The 22,380-nt window shown below is 44.6% G+C and overlaps 1 protein-coding gene across 1 annotated transcript in view; it reads right to left on the reverse strand.

The window, feature by feature from the left end:
• Positions 1-22,380, reverse strand: part of syne1a (spectrin repeat containing, nuclear envelope 1a) — a 322,712-nt gene that overhangs the window by 287,322 nt on the left and 13,010 nt on the right. The window contains exons 5-8 of the mRNA XM_042094571.1: positions 20,609-20,629; positions 13,179-13,271; positions 12,498-12,685; positions 10,451-10,647 (exon numbers count right to left, since the gene is read on the reverse strand). Of these exons, the coding sequence (XP_041950505.1) occupies positions 10,451-10,647; positions 12,498-12,685; positions 13,179-13,271; positions 20,609-20,629 (499 nt within the window). The remainder of the gene's footprint in view (positions 1-10,450; positions 10,648-12,497; positions 12,686-13,178; positions 13,272-20,608; positions 20,630-22,380) is intronic.

The raw sequence follows: 22,380 nt of genomic DNA on the forward strand, positions 1-22,380 counted from the left end.
TAGACTACATGATCTCCATCTCCACTCCATGATCTCCATCTCCACTACACCATCTCCATCACATGATTTCCATCTCCACTCATAGACAACATCATCTCCATCTCCACTACATCATCTCCATCTCCACTCATAGACTACATCATCTCCACTACATCATCTCCATCTCCACTACACCATCTCCATCTCCACTCATAGACTACATCATCTCCATCTCCACTACATGATCTCCATCTCCACTACACCATCTCCATCTCCACTACACAATCTCCATCTCCACTACATGATCTCCATCTCCACTCATATACATGATCTCCATCTCCACTACACCATCTCCATCTCCACTACATGATCTCCATCTCCACTCATAGACTACATCATCTCCATCTCCACTACATGATCTCCATCTCCACTCATAGACTACATGATCTTCACTCATAGACTACATGATCTCCACTACATCATCTCCATCTCCACTCATAGACTACATCATCTCCATCTCCACTACACCATCTCCACTCATAGACTACATGATCTCCATCTCCACTACACCATCTCCATCTCCACTACATGATTTCCATCTCCACTCATAGACTACATGATCTCCATCTCCACTACATGATCTCCATCTCCACTACACCATCTCCATCTCCACTACATGATTTCCATCTCCACTCATAGACTACATGATCTCCATCTCCACTACACCATCTCCATCTCCACTACATGATCTCCATCTCCACTACATGATCTCCATCTCCACTACACCATCTCCATCTCCATTACATCATCTCCATCTCCACTACATGATCTCCACTACATGATCTCCATCTCCATTACATCATCTCCATCTCCACTCATAGACTACATGATCTCCACTACACCATCTCCATCTCCACTACATGATCTCCATCTCCACTCATAGACTACATGATCTCCATCTCCACTACATGATCTCCATCTCCACTCATAGACTACATGATCTCCATTTCCACTACACCATCTCCACTACATGATCTCCATCTCCACTCATAGACTACATGATCTCCATCTCCACTACACCATCTCCATCTCCACTACATGATCTCCATCTCCACTCATAGACTACATCATCTCCATCTCCACTACATGATCTCCATCTCCACTCATAGACAACATCATCTCCATCTCCACTACATGATCTCCATCTCCACTACACCATCTCCATCTCCACTCATAGACTACATGATCTCCACTCATAGACTACATAATCTCCACTTCATCATCTCCATCTCCACTCATAGACTACATCATCTCCATCTCCACTCATAGACTACATGATCTCCACTACATCATCTCCATCTCCACTACATGATCTCCATCTCCACTCATAGACTACATGATCTCCATCTCCACTACATGATCTCCATCTCCACTCATAGACTACATGATCTCCATCTCCACTACATGATCTCCATCTCCACTCATAGACTACATCATCTCCACTACATCATCTCCATCTCCACTACATCATCTCCATCTCCACTCATAGACTACATCATCTCCATCTCCACTCATAGACTACATCATCTCCACTACATCATCTCCATCTCCACTACATCATCTCCATCTCCACTCATAGACTACATGATCTCCACTACATCATCTCCATCTCCACTACATCATCTCCATCTCCACTCATAGACTACATCATCTCCATCTCCACTCATAGACTACATCATCTCCATCTCTACTACATGATCTCCATCTCCACTCATAGACTACATGATCTCCATCTCCACTACACCATCTCCATCTCCACTACATCATCTCCATCTCCACTACACCATCTCCATCTCCATCTCCACTACACCATCTCCATCTCCACTACATGATCTCCATCTCCACTACATGATCTCCATCTCCACTACATGATCTCCATCTCCACTACATCATCTCCACTACATCATCTCCATCTCCACTACATGATCTCCATCTCCACTACACCATCTCCATCTCCACTCATAGACTACATGATCTCCATCTCCACTACATGATCTCCATCTCCACTCATAGACTACATGATCTCCATCTCCACTACATGATCTCCATCTCCACTCATAGACTACATGATCTCCATCTCCACTACATGATCTCCATCTCCACTACATGATCTCCATCTCCACTACATGATCTCCATCTCCACTCATAGACTACATGATCTCCATCTCCACTACACCATCTCCATCTCCACTACATCATCTCCATCTCCACTACACCATCTCCATCTCCACTACACCATCTCCATCTCCACTACATGATCTCCATCTCCACTACACCATCTCCATCTCCACTCATAGACAACATGATCTCCATCTCCACTACATGATCTCCATCTCCACTACATGATCTCCATCTCCACTACACCATCTCCATCTCCACTACACCATCTCCATCTCCACTCATAGACAACATGATCTCCATCTCCACTACATGATCTCCATCTCCACTACATGATCTCCATCTCCACTACACCATCTCCATCACATGATTTCCATCTCCACTCATAGACAACATCATCTCCATCTCCACTACACCATCTCCATCTCCACTACACAATCTCCATCTCCACTACATGATCTCCATCTCCACTCATAGACTACATGATCTCCATCTCCACTATACCATCTCCATCTCCACTACATGATCTCCATCTCCACTCATAGACTACATGATCTCCATCTCCACTACATCATCTCCATCTCCACTACATGATCTCCATCTCCACTCATAGACTACATGATCTCCACTCATAGACTACATGATCTCCACTACATTATCTCCATCTCCACTACACCATCTCCACTCATAGACTACATGATCTCCATCTCCACTACATGATCTCCATCTCCACTACATGATCTCCATCTCCATTACATCATCTCCATCTCCACTCATAGACTACATGATCTCCTCTACATCATCTCCATCTCCACTACACCATCTCCATCTCCACTACATGATCTCCATCTCCACTCATAGACTACATCATCTCCATCTCCACTACATGATCTCCATCTCCACTACACCATCTCCATCTCCACTCATAGACTACATGATCTCCATCTCCACTACATAATCTCCATCTCCACTCATAGACTACATGATCTCCATCTCCACTACACCATCTCCATCTCCACTCATAGACTACATGATCTCCATCTCCACTACATGATCTCCATCTCCACTACACCATCTCCATCTCCACTCATAGACTACATGATCTCCATCTCCACTACATAATCTCCATCTCCACTCATAGACTACATGATCTCCATCTCCACTACACCATCTCCATCTCCACTCATAGACTACATGATCTCCATCTCCACTACATGATCTCCATCTCCACTACATGATCTCCATCTCCACTCATAGACTACATGATCTCCATCTCCACTACACCATCTCCATCTCCACTCATAGACTACATGATCTCCATCTCCACTACATGATCTCCATCTCCACTACATGATCTCCATCTCCACTACATGATCTCCATCTCCACTCATAGACTACATGATCTCCATCTCCACTACACCATCTCCATCTCCACTCATAGACTACATGATCTCCATCTCCACTACATGATCTCCATCTCCACTACATGATCTCCATCTCCACTCATAGACTACATGATCTCCATCTCCACTACACCATCTCCACTCATAGACTACATGATCTCCATCTCCACTACATGATCTCCATCTCCACTACATGATCTCCATCTCCACTCATAGACTACATGATCTCCATCTCCACTACACCATCTCCATCTCCACTCATAGACTACATGATCTCCATCTCCACTACATGATCTCCATCTCCACTACACCATCTCCATCTCCACTCATAGACTACATGATCTCCATCTCCACTACATGATCTCCATCTCCACTCCATGATCTCCATCTCCACTACATAATCTCCATCTCCACTACACCATCTCCATCTCCACTCATAGATTACATGATCTCCATCTCCACTGCATGATCTCCATCTCCACTACATAATCTCCATCTCCACTCATAGACTACATGATCTCCATCTCCACTCCATGATCTCTATCTCCACTCATAGACTACATGATCCACTACATTATCTCCATCTCCACTACATGATCTCCATCTCCACTCCATGATCTCCATCTCCACTACACCATCTCCACTCATAGACTACATGATCTCCATATCCACTCCCATGATCTCCATCTCCACTACACCATCTCCATCACATGATTTCCATCTCCACTCATAGACAACATCATCTCCATCTCCACTACATCATCTCCATCTCCACTCATAGACTACATCATCTCCACTACATCATCTCCATCTCCACTACACCATCTCCACTCATAGACTACATCATCTCCATCTCCACTACATGATCTCCATCTCCACTACACCATCTCCATCTCCACTACACAATCTCCATCTCCACTACATGATCTCCATCTCCACTCATAGACTACATCATCTCCATCTCCACTACATGATCTCCATCTCCACTCATAGACTACATGATCTCCACTCATAGACTACATGATCTCCACTACATCATCTCCATCTCCACTCATAGACTACATCATCTCCATCTCCACTACACCATCTCCACTCATAGACTACATGATCTCCATCTCCACTACACCATCTCCATCTCCACTACATGATTTCCATCTCCACTCATAGACTACATGATCTCCATCTCCACTACATGATCTCCATCTCCACTACACCATCTCCATCTCCACTACATGATTTCCATCTCCACTCATAGACTACATGATCTCCATCTCCACTACACCATCTCCATCTCCACTACATGATCTCCATCTCCACTACATGATCTCCATCTCCACTACACCATCTCCATCTCCATTACATCATCTCCATCTCCACTACATGATCTCCACTACATGATCTCCATCTCCATTACATCATCTCCATCTCCACTCATAGACTACATGATCTCCACTACACCATCTCCATCTCCACTACATGATCTCCATCTCCACTCATAGACTACATGATCTCCATCTCCACTACATGATCTCCATCTCCACTCATAGACTACATGATCTCCATTTCCACTACACCATCTCCACTACATGATCTCCATCTCCACTCATAGACTACATGATCTCCATCTCCACTACACCATCTCCATCTCCACTACATGATCTCCATCTCCACTCATAGACTACATCATCTCCATCTCCACTACATGATCTCCATCTCCACTCATAGACAACATCATCTCCATCTCCACTACATGATCTCCATCTCCACTACACCATCTCCATCTCCACTCATAGACTACATGATCTCCACTCATAGACTACATAATCTCCACTTCATCATCTCCATCTCCACTCATAGACTACATCATCTCCATCTCCACTCATAGACTACATGATCTCCACTACATCATCTCCATCTCCACTACATGATCTCCATCTCCACTCATAGACTACATGATCTCCATCTCCACTACATGATCTCCATCTCCACTCATAGACTACATGATCTCCATCTCCACTACATGATCTCCATCTCCACTCATAGACTACATCATCTCCACTACATCATCTCCATCTCCACTACATCATCTCCATCTCCACTCATAGACTACATCATCTCCATCTCCACTCATAGACTACATCATCTCCACTACATCATCTCCATCTCCACTACATCATCTCCATCTCCACTCATAGACTACATGATCTCCACTACATCATCTCCATCTCCACTACATCATCTCCATCTCCACTCATAGACTACATCATCTCCATCTCCACTCATAGACTACATCATCTCCATCTCTACTACATGATCTCCATCTCCACTCATAGACTACATGATCTCCATCTCCACTACACCATCTCCATCTCCACTACATCATCTCCATCTCCACTACACCATCTCCATCTCCATCTCCACTACACCATCTCCATCTCCACTACATGATCTCCATCTCCACTACATGATCTCCATCTCCACTACATGATCTCCATCTCCACTACATCATCTCCACTACATCATCTCCATCTCCACTACATGATCTCCATCTCCACTACACCATCTCCATCTCCACTACATGATCTCCATCTCCACTACATGATCTCCATCTCCACTCATAGACTACATGATCTCCATCTCCACTACATGATCTCCATCTCCACTCATAGACTACATGATCTCCATCTCCACTACATGATCTCCATCTCCACTACATGATCTCCATCTCCACTCATAGACTACATGATCTCCATCTCCACTACACCATCTCCATCTCCACTACATCATCTCCATCTCCACTACACCATCTCCATCTCCACTACACCATCTCCATCTCCACTACATGATCTCCATCTCAACTACACCATCTCCATCTCCACTCATAGACAACATGATCTCCATCTCCACTACATGATCTCCATCTCCACTACATGATCTCCATCTCCACTACACCATCTCCATCTCCACTACACCATCTCCATCTCCACTCATAGACAACATGATCTCCATCTCCACTACATGATCTCCATCTCCACTACATGATCTCCATCTCCACTACACCATCTCCATCACATGATTTCCATCTCCACTCATAGACAACATCATCTCCATCTCCACTACACCATCTCCATCTCCACTACACAATCTCCATCTCCACTACATGATCTCCATCTCCACTCATAGACTACATGATCTCCATCTCCACTATACCATCTCCATCTCCACTACATGATCTCCATCTCCACTCATAGACTACATGATCTCCATCTCCACTACATCATCTCCATCTCCACTACATGATCTCCATCTCCACTCATAGACTACATGATCTCCACTCATAGACTACATGATCTCCACTACATTATCTCCATCTCCACTACACCATCTCCACTCATAGACTACATGATCTCCATCTCCACTACATGATCTCCATCTCCACTACATGATCTCCATCTCCACTACATGATCTCCATCTCCATTACATCATCTCCATCTCCACTCATAGACTACATGATCTCCTCTACATCATCTCCATCTCCACTACACCATCTCCATCTCCACTACATGATCTCCATCTCCACTCATAGACTACATCATCTCCATCTCCACTACATGATCTCCATCTCCACTACACCATCTCCATCTCCACTCATAGACTACATGATCTCCATCTCCACTACATAATCTCCATCTCCACTCATAGACTACATGATCTCCATCTCCACTACACCATCTCCATCTCCACTCATAGACTACATGATCTCCATCTCCACTACATGATCTCCATCTCCACTACACCATCTCCATCTCCACTCATAGACTACATGATCTCCATCTCCACTACATAATCTCCATCTCCACTCATAGACTACATGATCTCCATCTCCACTACACCATCTCCATCTCCACTCATAGACTACATGATCTCCATCTCCACTACATGATCTCCATCTCCACTACATGATCTCCATCTCCACTCATAGACTACATGATCTCCATCTCCACTACACCATCTCCATCTCCACTCATAGACTACATGATCTCCATCTCCACTACATGATCTCCATCTCCACTACATGATCTCCATCTCCACTACATGATCTCCATCTCCACTCATAGACTACATGATCTCCATCTCCACTACACCATCTCCATCTCCACTCATAGACTACATGATCTCCATCTCCACTACATGATCTCCATCTCCACTACATGATCTCCATCTCCACTCATAGACTACATGATCTCCATCTCCACTACACCATCTCCACTCATAGACTACATGATCTCCATCTCCACTACATGATCTCCATCTCCACTACATGATCTCCATCTCCACTCATAGACTACATGATCTCCATCTCCACTACACCATCTCCATCTCCACTCATAGACTACATGATCTCCATCTCCACTACATGATCTCCATCTCCACTACACCATGTCCATCTCCACTCATAGACTACATGATCTCCATCTCCACTACATGATCTCCATCTCCACTCCATGATCTCCATCTCCACTACATAATCTCCATCTCCACTACACCATCTCCATCTCCACTCATAGATTACATGATCTCCATCTCCACTGCATGATCTCCATCTCCACTACATAATCTCCATCTCCACTCATAGACTACATGATCTCCATCTCCACTCCATGATCTCTATCTCCACTCATAGACTACATGATCCACTACATTATCTCCATCTCCACTACATGATCTCCATCTCCACTCCATGATCTCCATCTCCACTACACCATCTCCACTCATAGACTACATGATCTCCATATCCACTCCCATGATCTCCATCTCCACTACACCATCTCCATCACATGATTTCCATCTCCACTCATAGACAACATCATCTCCATCTCCACTACATCATCTCCATCTCCACTCATAGACTACATCATCTCCACTACATCATCTCCATCTCCACTACACCATCTCCACTCATAGACTACATCATCTCCATCTCCACTACATGATCTCCATCTCCACTACACCATCTCCATCTCCACTACACAATCTCCATCTCCACTACATGATCTCCATCTCCACTCATAGACTACATCATCTCCATCTCCACTACATGATCTCCATCTCCACTCATAGACTACATGATCTCCACTCATAGACTACATGATCTCCACTACATCATCTCCATCTCCACTCATAGACTACATCATCTCCATCTCCACTACACCATCTCCACTCATAGACTACATGATCTCCATCTCCACTACACCATCTCCATCTCCACTACATGATTTCCATCTCCACTCATAGACTACATGATCTCCATCTCCACTACATGATCTCCATCTCCACTACACCATCTCCATCTCCACTACATGATTTCCATCTCCACTCATAGACTACATGATCTCCATCTCCACTACACCATCTCCATCTCCACTACATGATCTCCATCTCCACTACATGATCTCCATCTCCACTACACCATCTCCATCTCCATTACATCATCTCCATCTCCACTACATGATCTCCACTACATGATCTCCATCTCCATTACATCATCTCCATCTCCACTCATAGACTACATGATCTCCACTACACCATCTCCATCTCCACTACATGATCTCCATCTCCACTCATAGACTACATGATCTCCATCTCCACTACATGATCTCCATCTCCACTCATAGACTACATGATCTCCATTTCCACTACACCATCTCCACTACATGATCTTCATCTCCACTACATGATCTCCATCTCCACTCATAGACTACATGATCTCCATCTCCACTACATGATCTCCATCTCCACTCATAGACTACATGATCTCCATCTCCACTACATGATCTCCATCTCCACTACACCATCTCCATCTCCACTCATAGACTACATGATCTCCACTCATAGACTACATAATCTCCACTTCATCATCTCCATCTCCACTCATAGACTACATCATCTCCATCTCCACTCATAGACTACATGATCTCCACTACATCATCTCCATCTCCACTACATGATCTCCATCTCCACTCATAGACTACATGATCTCCATCTCCACTACATGATCTCCATCTCCACTCATAGACTACATGATCTCCATCTCCACTACATGATCTCCATCTCCACTCATAGACTACATCATCTCCACTACATCATCTCCATCTCCACTACATCATCTCCATCTCCACTCATAGACTACATCATCTCCATCTCCACTCATAGACTACATCATCTCCACTACATCATCTCCATCTCCACTACATCATCTCCATCTCCACTCATAGACTACATGATCTCCACTACATCATCTCCATCTCCACTACATCATCTCCATCTCCACTCATAGACTACATCATCTCCATCTCCACTCATAGACTACATGATCTCCACTACATCATCTCCATCTCCACTACATCATCTCCATCTCCACTACATGATCTCCATCTCCACTCATAGACTACATGATCTCCATCTCCACTACATGATCTCCATCTCCACTCATAGACTACATCATCTCCATCTCCACTACATCATCTCCATCTCCACTCATAGACTACATGATCTCCACTACATGATCTTCATCTCCACTACACCATCTCCATCTCCACTACATGATCTCCATCTCCACTACATGATCTCCACTACATCATCTCCATCTCCACTACATGATCTCCATCTCCACTCATAGACTACATGATCTCCACTACATGATCTCCATCTCCACTACATGATCTCCACTACATCATCTCCATCTCTACTCATAGACTACATAATCTCCATCTCCACTACACCATCTCCATTTCCACTACATGATCTCCATCTCCACTACATGATCTCTATCTCCACTACATGCTCTCTGTCTCCAGTAGGGGGCGCCCCTGCTGATTCACACATGCACCTTCAGGGTCGAGTAGCCGTGGGATCCCCAGCTCCCTCTCAGCCAATGAGAAGGCCTCCTGAAGGTTCTCCCGGTGTCCCCTCCTGTAGACCTGTTCCATGTTGACCAGTTCTGGCCTCAGTGCGGAGATGAGGGTGAGGAACGCCACTCCGGAACGCCAGCTTGGACCAAAGTCATTCACTTCCAGGCCCCTTCGTCTGAGATTCACCAAAAACACACCAAAAACACCCGATGTATTACAGATTTACCAAAAACAATGTGGTGTGTGTGTTTGTGTATATTTTGTGTGTATGTATGTGTTTGTGTATATTTTGTGTGTATGTATGTTGTATATGTGGTGTGTGTGTATGTGTATATGTGTGTGTGTGTGTGTGTATGTGTATATGTGGTGTGTATTTGTGTTGAATATGTGGTGTGTGTGTGTGTGTATATGTGGTGTGTGTCTGTGCATGTTGTATATGTTGTGTGTGTATGTGTATATGTGGTGTGTATGTGGTGTGTATGTGTATATGTGGTGTGTGTTTGTGTATATGTGGTGTGTGTATGTGTGTATATGTGGTGTGTGTTTGTGTATATGTGGTGTGTGTGTATGTGTGTATAAGTGGTGTGTGTGTGTGTGTATATGTGGTGTGTGTGTGTGTATATGTAGTGTGTGTTTGTGTATGTCTGTGTATGTGGTGTGTGTGTGTATGTGGTGTGTGTTTGTGTATGTCTGTGTATGTGGTGTGTGTATATGTGGTGTGTGTTTGTGTATATGTAGTGTGTGTGTATATGTAGTGTGTGTATGTGTGTATATGTGGTGTGTGTTTGTACTTGGTTGCTGTGCATTGTGTATGTGGTGTGTATGTATGTGTGTATATGTGGTTTGTGTTTGTGTGTGTGTATATGTGGTGTGTGTGTGTGTGTGTGTATATGTGGTGTGTGTGTGTGTGTGTATATGGCCCTGCTGTCTGTAACAGAAGCCTTAAAAGAAGCCAGGGCGACCGCTCGGTCATCAGTACTCATTCTGCTTGACTTATCGGCTACCTTTGACACGGTTAATCACCGCATCCTTCTCTCTATACTCACTAACATGGGAATCTCCGGTTCTGCTCTCTCCTGGTTTGAATCTACCTCACAGGACGCTCGTTTAACGTATCATGGCTTGGACAGCTATCTGCACCTCACTATCTCACCACAGGGGTCCCCCAGGGCTCAGTGCTTGGCCCTCTTCTCTTTGTTATCTACACCACCTCCTTCGGACAGATTATCCGTTCGCATGGCTTCTCATACCACTGCTATGCAGGCGACACACAGCTCTATCTGTCCTTTCCACCTGATGACCCCTTGGTTTCAGCACGGATCTCGGATTGCCTCTCTGACATAGCTACATGGATGAAGGCACATCACCTCCAGCTGAACCTCTCAAAAACTGCTGGTCCTCCCAGCTAAACCTACCATACACCACAACATCAACATCACATTTGACTCCCTGTCTGTTTTACCTACCAGGACTGCAAGAAATCTAGGAGTTGTTCTCGACAACCAACTAACCTTCTCAGATCATGTTGCCTCAGTCGCCCGGTCGTGCCGTTTCGCACTCTACAACATACGGAAAATCAGGACTTACTTGACTCAAGATGCTACCCAACTCCTGCTTCAGGCAATAGTCATCTCACGACTCGACTACTGCAACGCCCTTCTGACAGGTCTCCCAGCCTGCGCAGTGAAACCCCTTCAGATGATCCAGAACGCGGCGGCGCGCCTGGTCTACAACCAACCCAAAAGGGAACATGTTACCCCGCTGCTCATCCAGCTACACTGGCTACCTATGGCAACCCGCATCAAATTCAAGGCTCTAACGCTTGCCTACAAAGTAGTCTCCGGTTCTGCTCCCACCTACTTGAATGCCCTCATACAGACATACGCTACCTCCAGACCGCTGCGCTCCTCAGACGAACGACGTCTAGCTCTACCACCGGTACGCTCAGGCCAATCCACGTAAACACACGTAAATGTAAATGTAATGTATATGTGGTGTGTGTGTGTATGTGGTGTGCATTTGTACTTGGTTGCCGTGGTTACTGTGCATTGGACCCATTTCAGCAGAGCTCTTCTGGCACCGCCTTGGAATGAGAGGCGGGGCTTTCTCTTGATTGATGGGCTGGTGGTGTCTGCACTGTTGGAACTGTCCAATGAGGAGCTGCTACCCAATTGACCCTGCAGAGCCGACAGGCCGCTGGTCAGCTCCTCAAACTGTCTCAAACAGAGAACATGTTTTGATCAGGAAATGAGAGCAAGATCAGCTGACATTATGTTTTAAAAGCTCTACATCTGTGCAATATGTGAAACTGCAAATTCAATATAAAACCACCAGGGGGCGTCCTGCACCACCCATGTATATGTTATACCTATATAGCTATGTGCACACACACATATACACACACACAAACACACACACATATACACACACACAAACACACACACACATACACACACACAAACACGCACACATATACACACACACATACACACATATGCTCTGCTCACTATATGTTATACCTATATAGCTATGTGCAAATATTTCTTAGAAGCTGTGAATGTTTAGCAAGTTGGCGTCAACATGCAGCATGTGTTGACCACACAGAAGACAGGCCAGTCATCGTGTGTGTCATGTGACGTGTCATTATGTGTGTCATGTGACGTGTCATCGTGTGTGTCATGTGATGTGTCATGTGACCTGCATCACCTGGAAGTAGAGGATGATCGTCCACACCAGACCCAGCACGATGGACGGCCGCCCATCAACAACGTCCGTGACATTTATATTGACCAACTTCACCTGAAACACACAACTCAATGACCATACACACATTACCAGCAACACACATTACCAGCAACACACAACTCAATGATCATACACACATTACCAGCAACAACACATTACCAATAACAACACATTACCAGCAACACACAACTCAATGATCATACACACATTACCAGCCACACACAACTCAATGATCATACACACATTTCCTGGAACAGTGCACACATACTGTATCTAAATCATACACACTATGAAGAGTTGAACATGTGAATTCAACCACACGAACACAATCACATATACTGTATGAATACATGAAAATAAACTTCTGGATTCATTTATCTGCTTATTATGAAAATAAACATCTGGATTCATTTGCATTAACATCATACCTGTCAACATTTAGCTTTCCAAAAACGGGAGATTTTTTTTCGGGGGGGGGGGGGGGGGGGGGTGTCAGTGTTTATACCGGATCTGTGTTTGCATATTTAATACGTTTCATACACGTGTTTCAACTGCATTTCGGTCGTTGCTTTTACCTTACCATTACCGTACGCATGCCAGTATCCACCAGCTGCCTGCCTGCAACCTACTTCCAAAACTCCAAAGCTGCTTGCTGTCAGATTTGGTTCCGAGGGAACAAGTTCAGTGTATTAACGACACTCAATAACAGTTTATGTGATGTGTTAATCAATTAAATTCCCAACAATTTCACAACAGCTCTGGAGTAGGTCATTCATCTAACCCGCTTGCTTACGACGAGACTCAGGCTGCGCAGTTGGCACCCGCTTCCTTATTTGGGTTTTGGGTTGCCAGGTTTTAGCCTATGACAAAACGGTTGAAATTGAAACTAAGTGATCGTGTATGTGTAGGGTGTATTTCATACACAATCTGGCAACTTGAATGCATCAATGATTTTAAAATGAAGTTTGATGGCCATGCAAATTACGGGAGTTTTCCGGGAGAAATAACAAAACGGGAGGGTGCTGGGAGATGACCTTGAAATACGGGAGAAACCCGGGAAAAACGGGAGTGTTGACAGGTATGATTAACATGGTCAGCCATGAAGTAATGCACATGAGTAAAAAAGTATTTTTTCGAGGAACGGCAACTTTCCATATTCCTTTTTCAAAACGGCACTTCTACTCTTACTCAAGTACATTTTTGAGCCAATAATCTACTCTTTACTCCGCTACATTTTCAATTGCCTTTCGTTACGGGTACAAGTTTATTATCGGAGGAGAAAGTATCTCGAGGGAGAAAAGAAACAGGCCTTCAGGATGCATCGTTCGTTCAGTCCATTTTAAACATGGACTGAAAACACTCCCTCGGCCACGCCCCCTCATGCCACTCCAGCACCTGACTCTCCTACTGCCACACCCCCTCATGCCACTCCAGCACCTGACTCTCCTAATGCCACACCCCTCGGCCACGCCCCCTCATGCCACTCCAGCACCTGGCCACACCCCTCGCTTTCCCCAGTCACATGGAATCTCTCACACTCACCTGCCTATTAGCTCTACTCACCTGCAAGCAATCACCACATCATTAACTCCCCTACAAAGGTTTCCCGCATTCTCCAGTCTGTGTCTGGCTTCGTCGATCGTGGACTCAAGGACTTATGCTGTGCGCCTCTGTTTCCTGCCTCTTCCAGGAATCCTGTTTAATCCTTCTGCAATCGGCTGAATGATCCTCTGAACCAATAAAGGAACCTGTATATCTAAGGATCTGTTTTACCAGTCTGAGTCTGTGACAATAAGACAGTGGTATTTCTGTACCATGTCTAAATACAATTTTGGCTGTTACATGATAAAGTTTACATTAGCATTTCTGAATTGAGTATCAAACTGTGCTCATAGACAATGGTTATCAGAGGTTTTCCTGAGCCCATACAATACTTTTCTTTACAGAAACAGATCTGGTTTTAATGCAGTGCCATCTGAGGTCCAGAAGACCACGCCCATTCCAATATTGTTTTTCAGCTCTATCCCTTGTTTGCGAAGATTTCTCTAGATTCTCTAAATGTTTAATGATATGTCCTGTAGCTGATGAACTCCCTAAATACTTCACAATTACAGTTTATTTAAAGGCGCCTTTCTTGGCACTCAAGGACACCGTACATACAAATATAAAATATTTAAAAAAACAAGCAAGAAAAGACAAAAACAGAAACAAAACAAACAAAAATAACATCATATGGAATAAGCAGTTTTAAAAAGATGTGTTTTGAGTTGTGATTTAAAATGGGGGAATGAATCAATGTTTCTAAGTTGGGGTGGTAGTGAATTCCAGAGACGGGGAGCAGAGCAGAGCGGCTGAATGCTCCACATGGTGGTGAGACGGGCGGTGGGGACAGACAGGTGTGAATGCTCCACATGGTGGTGAGACGGGCGGTGGGGACAGACAGGTGTGAATGCTCTGCTCCACATGGTGGTGAGACGGGCGGTGGGGACAGACAGGTGTGAATGCTCTGCTCCACATGGTGGTGAGACGGGCGGTGGGGACAGACAGGTGTATGGAGGAAGAGGATCTTAGAGAGCGGGAGGGAGTGGGAACATGGAGGAGATCAGACAAATATGGAGGGGCGAGGTTGTGAATGGCCTTGAAAGTAAACAGGAGGACTTTAAATTGGATGCGGAACTGAACCGGGAGCCAGTGGAGCTGATGGAGGACGGGAGTGATGTGGTGAATGGAGGGGGTTCGAGTTATGATGCGGGCAGCTGAATTCTGGACTAGTTAAAGTTTATGGAGGGATTTGTGGGGGAGGCCGAAAAGGAGAGAGTTGCAGTAATCAAGACGGGAAGTGACGAGACTGTGGACAAGAATGGCAGCAGTGTGGGGGTTTAGGGAGGGGCGGAGGCGATTGATATTACGTAGGTGGAAGTAAGCAGACCGAGTGATATTATTGATGTGGGATTGAAAGGATAGTGTGCTGTCAAGGATGACACCCAGACTCTTAACCTGAGGGGAGGGTGAAACAGAGGAGTTATCAATAGAAAGAGAAAAGCTGTCTGTTTTGGATAGAGTGGACTTAGTACCAATGACGAGGACCTCGGTTTTGTTACTGTTTAGTTTAAGGACGTTTTGGGTGAACCAGGTTTTTATTTCAGAGATGCAATCAGTAAGGGAGGTGGGTGGGAGAGTGGACGAAGGGTTGCTGGAGAGGTAGAGCTGGGTGTCATCTGCATAACAGTGGAAATTAATGTTGAATTTGCAAAAGATATTGCCGAGGGGAAGGAGGTAGATGATGAAGAGTAGGGGCCCCAGGACAGAGCCCTGGGGCACACCTGAAGTGACGGAGGAGGGGATGGATTTAAGGGACTTAAGTTGAATGAACTGAGTGGGGCCAGAGAGGTAGGATGTGAACCAGTTGAACGGAGTGTGGGTGATGCCAATGGAAGACAGCCTGTTGAGGAGGGTGGTGTGACAAATGGTATCAAAGGCTGCACTCAGGTCGAGGAGGATGAGGATGGTGAGGAGTCCAGAATCAGCTGCCATAAGGAGGTCATTGGTCATTTTAATAAATGCTGTGGCAGGAGGCGTGTATGCTTGAGGTGAGAGTGGCAAGGTTGATATTATTTATATTCCAAAAAGAAATGAGGCATGGTTTTTTAGAGATGGAGAGGGTGAGTTTCACTGTAAATGAGAGGAGAAAGTGGTCAGTTATAGGAAGTTCATCAGCTGTAAGGTCAAGAGGGGTGACACCAGAGCAGCAGATTAAATCCAGGATATGACCTTTGGAGTGTGTGGGAAAAGTGGTATGTTGCTGACAACCAAAACTCTCTAAACAGGAAATAAAGTCTTTGGTGAGAGGCAGATTGATATCGTCCATGTGGATGTTGAAATCTCCCAGAAGTATTATGTTTGGTGAGAGAGAGGATAAATGGGTGAGGAAAGCAGCAAAGTCATTTAAAAATTCACTATTCGGTAGACAGTAGCAATAATGGTTGGAGTGGGACCAGACAGTTCGCAGACAGCAGATTCAAATGAGCTGGAGACAGGCGCCGACACCGGCATGACTTTCCACTTCTCGCGGAAGATCATCGCGAGACCTCCTCCCCGGCCGGAGCCGCGGGGTTGACGGGTGTAAACAAACCTGCTAGGAGTGGAATCGTTCAGCTGAGAAAAGTCATTGGGCTGTTGCCATGTCTCGGTTAAACAGAGAAAGTCTAGCTTACGGTCGGCAATGAGGTCCTGGATGAGATGTCCCTTGCCTGTCAGTGAGCGGATGTTGAGCAGAGCGAAGTTCAGTGAGGTGTTGTCACAGCTGGTGGTGGTGCGAGCCGACCGAGCTAGGCGGGCTAGCACGCTGTGGTCAACAGCCCGGCTGGTGGAATGTGAAGGGCGACGAGAGCTGGACCAGATGGACTTTATTGCTGTTGAGCTGTTGTGGTTGAAATGCCGGCGGGACCCTCGGTGGATGTATCTCCGGCGGGGCTGGAAGGCGATGACCGGGTGAAGGTGGAGAGCCTCCGGCGCAGGTCCAGGCAGGTGATAGCGCAGCTGGAGCAGGTCAGTGGCCGAGTACTGAAGCAAACCCGTCACTAGCAGTTATTTCTGCATTGTTGCACTGTTGACTTACATCACCATGACCACTATCACCATTGCACTACCACCATGACACTCATTCACACAGAGCACCTTAGAGCACCTTACCATACCTTACTATGCACAGAGAATCACAGGCTCAGTCCCTGCCTCAGTCATTGCAAGCGCCTCTGATTTATTAATCACCACTATGTAGATACTGTTTTTAGAATTGATTTAGATTAAGTGTTAGTATAATTTGTATTTTTGTAATTTGTATTTTAGTATATTTTTATATATTGTATTAAGTGTTAGTATAATTTGCATTTTAGTATATTTAGCATATTCTTTATCTTCTACTGTCCTTACTGCTTAGTTGTGTTTTTATATTATATACTTTAATTACTCTTTCTGCTGTTAAAGAATGTGTTTGTGTTGTATGTATGATGCTGCTGAGCCCTTGAATTTCCCCTGGAGATCAATAAAGTATCTATCTATCTATCTATCTATCTATCTATCTAGCAGGTGAACAGGCAGTAGAAAGAGCCAGGCACAAACAAACAAGATGTATGTCCTACCGGCCCACATTGTGGATGAGGACTTAGGCAGTATCGACGGCCAGGTAACGCCAGGTAAGGCTCAACCCGGAGCAGAACAGGTGAGCAAACAGTGAAGGCTCACACAAACGGTAGTGCCGACAGATCGTGGAAGTATTCCAAATGAAGGCATTCATTTAAGAATCATTTAAGGGTCTTTACTTCTAAGGGACCCTGCTTCTCTGGGATGCTCTTTTTCAAAACATTCCTCCTTTTGTTTTCTTTATCATTACACTTTTCCAGTATTTGGTTACTCCCGTCCCAACTTGCTGCTAACAAATTACACTTTTCCAGCATTTGGTTACCCCCGTCCCAACTTGCTGCTAACAAATTACACTTTTCCAGCATTTGGTTACCCCCGTCCCAACTTGCTGCTAACAAATTACACTTTTCCAGCATTTGGTTACCCCCGTCCCAACTTGCTGGTAACAAATTACACTTTTCCAGCATTTGGTTACCCCCGTCCCAACTTGCTGCTAACAAATTACACTTTTCCAGCATTTGGTTACCCCCGTCCCAACTTGCTGCTAACAAATTACACTTTTCCAGCATTTGGTTACCCCCATCCCAACTTGCTGGTAACAAATTCAAAATAAACATATATTTTCCATGAAATAGAAAACATTTGATATGTTGTCTTTGTCTTTTTTGCAACTAAATATGAGTTTTACGAGATTTGCAGATTATTACCACACCAGTCAACACTCCCGTTTTTCCCGGGCTCTCCCGTATTTCAAGGTCATCTCCCAGCACCCTCCCGTTTTGTTATTTCTTCCGGAAAACTCCCGTAATTTGCATGGCCATCAAACTTCATTTAAAAATGATTGATCCATTCATTTTTTCTGTTATTCTGACATCTCTTAGGTTGCCAGATTGCGTATGAACTACACCCTACACATACACGATCACTTACTTTCAATTCCAACCGTTTTGTCATAGGCTAAAACCTGGCAACCCAAAACAAGGAAGCGGGTGCCGACTGCGCAGCCTGAGTCTCGCAAGCAAGCGGGCTAGTTGAATAGCCTACTCCAGAACTAGCTGTTGTCAAATTATTGGCAATTTAAGTGATTAACACATCACATAAACTGTTATTGAGTGTTGTTGATACACAATTGGCATATTGTGTCCTCGGAACCGAATCTGACAGTAAGCAGCTTTGGAGTTTTGGAAGTAGGCTGCAGGCAGGCAGGTTGGTGGATACATTCTGGCTTTCGGTAAGGTAAAAGCACGACCGAAATGCAGTGTTGAAACACATGTATGAAACGTATTAAATATGCAAACACAGATCCGGTACAAACACTGACTGCAGCCCTCCCCCCACAAAAAAGAATCTCCCATTTTTGGAAAGCTAAATGTTGACAGGTATGATTATTACATTCTGTTTTTAGTCATTTTACACAACCTCCCAACTTTCTCTGATTTGGCGTTGTACTTTACTGGAGACTGTTTAATGTGGCCTACAGCATGAGGTTATATGTGTGGTGTTTAATGTGATGTTATATGTGTGGTGTTTAATGTGATGTTATATGTGTGGTGTTTAATGTGGCATACAGCATGAGGTTATATGTGTGGTGTTTAATGTGATGTTATATGTGTGGTGTTTAATGTGCTGTTATATGTGTGTGGTGTTATATGTGTGGTGTTTAATGTGCTGTTATATGTGTGGTATATGTGTGGTGCTTAATGTGATGTTATATGTGTGGTGTTTAATGTGGCATACAGCATGAGGTTATATGTGTGGTGTTTAATGTGCTGTTATATGTGTGTGGTGTTTAATGTGATGTTATATGTGTGGTGTTTAATGTGCTGTTATATGTGTGCTGTTTAATGTGATGTTATATGTGTGGTGTTTAATGTGCTGTTATGTGTATGGTGTTTAATGTGATGTTATATGTGTGGTGTTTAATGTGCTGTTATGTGTGTGGTGTTTAATGTGCTGTTATATGTGTGGTGTTTAATGTGCTGTTATGTGTGTGGTATATGTGTGGTGTTTAATGTGCTGTTATATGTGTGGTGTTTAATGTGCTGTTATATGTGTGGTATATGTGTGGTGTTTAATGTGCTGTTATATGTGTGGTGTTTAATGTGATGTTATATGTGTGGTGTTTAATGTGATGTTATATGTGTGGTGTTTAATGTGCTGTTATATGTGTGGTATATGTGTGGTGTTTAATGTGATGTTATATGTGTGGTGTTTAATGTGATGTTATATGTGTGGTTTACACTACTAACCGGGGATCCTCTGTAGACAGACTGGTGGGTCCACAGACATAGAGAGAGACAGACAGACAGACATAGAGAGAGTGAGAGAGAGAGACAGACATACATAGAAACATAGAGACAGGGTAACAGGGTTAGACAGATCCACTGCAGGTGACAGGGGGAGGGTGGGGGATGGGGTTGTGTACACACACACACACACACACACACACACACTCTCACACACACCACACACACACTCACACACACACTAGGGTTTTAGTCAAGTCAAGTCAGTTTTATTTAGTATAGTGCATTTAACATGCACAAAGTGCAACCCAAAGCGCTCCACATACAAGACATTGACAAAAAACAAAAGACAATAAGACAAAAAATGCCAGACGGAGCGGCGTAGTCGCCAGCGTTGACACCAGATGACAAAAACATTTAAAAAATAACAAACACAAAAGATGCCGGACGGAGCGGCGTATTCGCCAGCGTTCCCGTGACACTAAGACATACAAGACAGACAACACAGCAAATTGAAAATAAATAAATAAAATAATAATAATCATGTTGAAATTAGTCCAATTTCCAACCGGCTGAAAAAGCCCAAGCATCTCGTGGCAGCTGCAGATCTCTCGCAGAGTAGGCCCATTGACCTGAGCAATCTTTCCGTCCAGACGAGTCCAGACAGAGGATGTGCAGCGTCAGATGGAAGAGGGACGGCTAATTCAAGCTCATCAGCCCAGTAGAATAGAAACTAACGTTACCGTTAGTTATCAGCCAGAAAAAAGGACCAAGAATAACACAACAACTATCGAAAATAACGTAAATAAAAGGTGAAAACATTTAACTTGACAAATAAATAATAATAGAAAAAAAAATAACAGAACATTACATAAAATTACGAACATTACATAAAAACAAACAAAAACATGATGCCAGACGGAGCGGCGTGTCTCACCAGCGTCCCCGTAACCTAGCAACTCTGGGGTTGTGTCGTCCCAATACATTTAGAATCCAAGTAGAAGAGATGATGGTGGTACGATCTGCCAAGTCCTATCAGAGCAGGGACATCCCTCTCTATCTTCAAAACACTCTTGAAGACACAATTCTTCCAAGAATATCTCCTCACAACCTCACACACCTAATACACACTTACCAAACTTTTCCCTCCTCTACTTAGGGGCAGCCGTGGCCTACTGGTTAGCGCTTCAGACTTGTAACCGGAGGATTGCAGGTTCGAACCCCGACCAGTAGGCACGGCTGAAGTGCCCTTGAGCAAGGCACCTAACCCCTCACTGCTCCCCGAGCGCCGCTGTTGTTGCAGGCAGCTCACTGCATCGGGATTAGTGTGTGCTTCACCTCACTGTGTGTTCACTGTGTGCTGAGTGTGTTTCACTAATTCACAGATTGGGATAAATGCAGAGACCAAGAGTATATATTCTTATCAGACTTACCAGCCGCCTCGCACACAGATGCCTGAGAATTAATGACCTAAGCAGACAGACACAGCCACACACACACACACACACACACACACACTCCAGACCAGACCAGATATGCAGACGGACACACACACACACACTCACTCCAGACCAGACCTAAGCAGACAGACACACACACACACACACACACACACTCACACACACTCCAGAACAGACCTAAGCAGACAGACACAGCCGACTGGAGGGGGACCCTCTCTGCCTATCTGTCTGTGTGTCTGTCTGTCTGTGTGTGTGTGTGTGTGTGTGTCTGGAGAGTTGTGCTGCTTCTGTGCCAGTGGAGGTCTGGTGGGGAAT

The sequence above is a fragment of the Alosa sapidissima genome, chromosome 6 (genome assembly GCF_018492685.1).
Source record: "Alosa sapidissima isolate fAloSap1 chromosome 6, fAloSap1.pri, whole genome shotgun sequence".
In the NCBI taxonomy this organism is placed as follows: Eukaryota; Metazoa; Chordata; class Actinopteri; order Clupeiformes; family Clupeidae; genus Alosa; species Alosa sapidissima.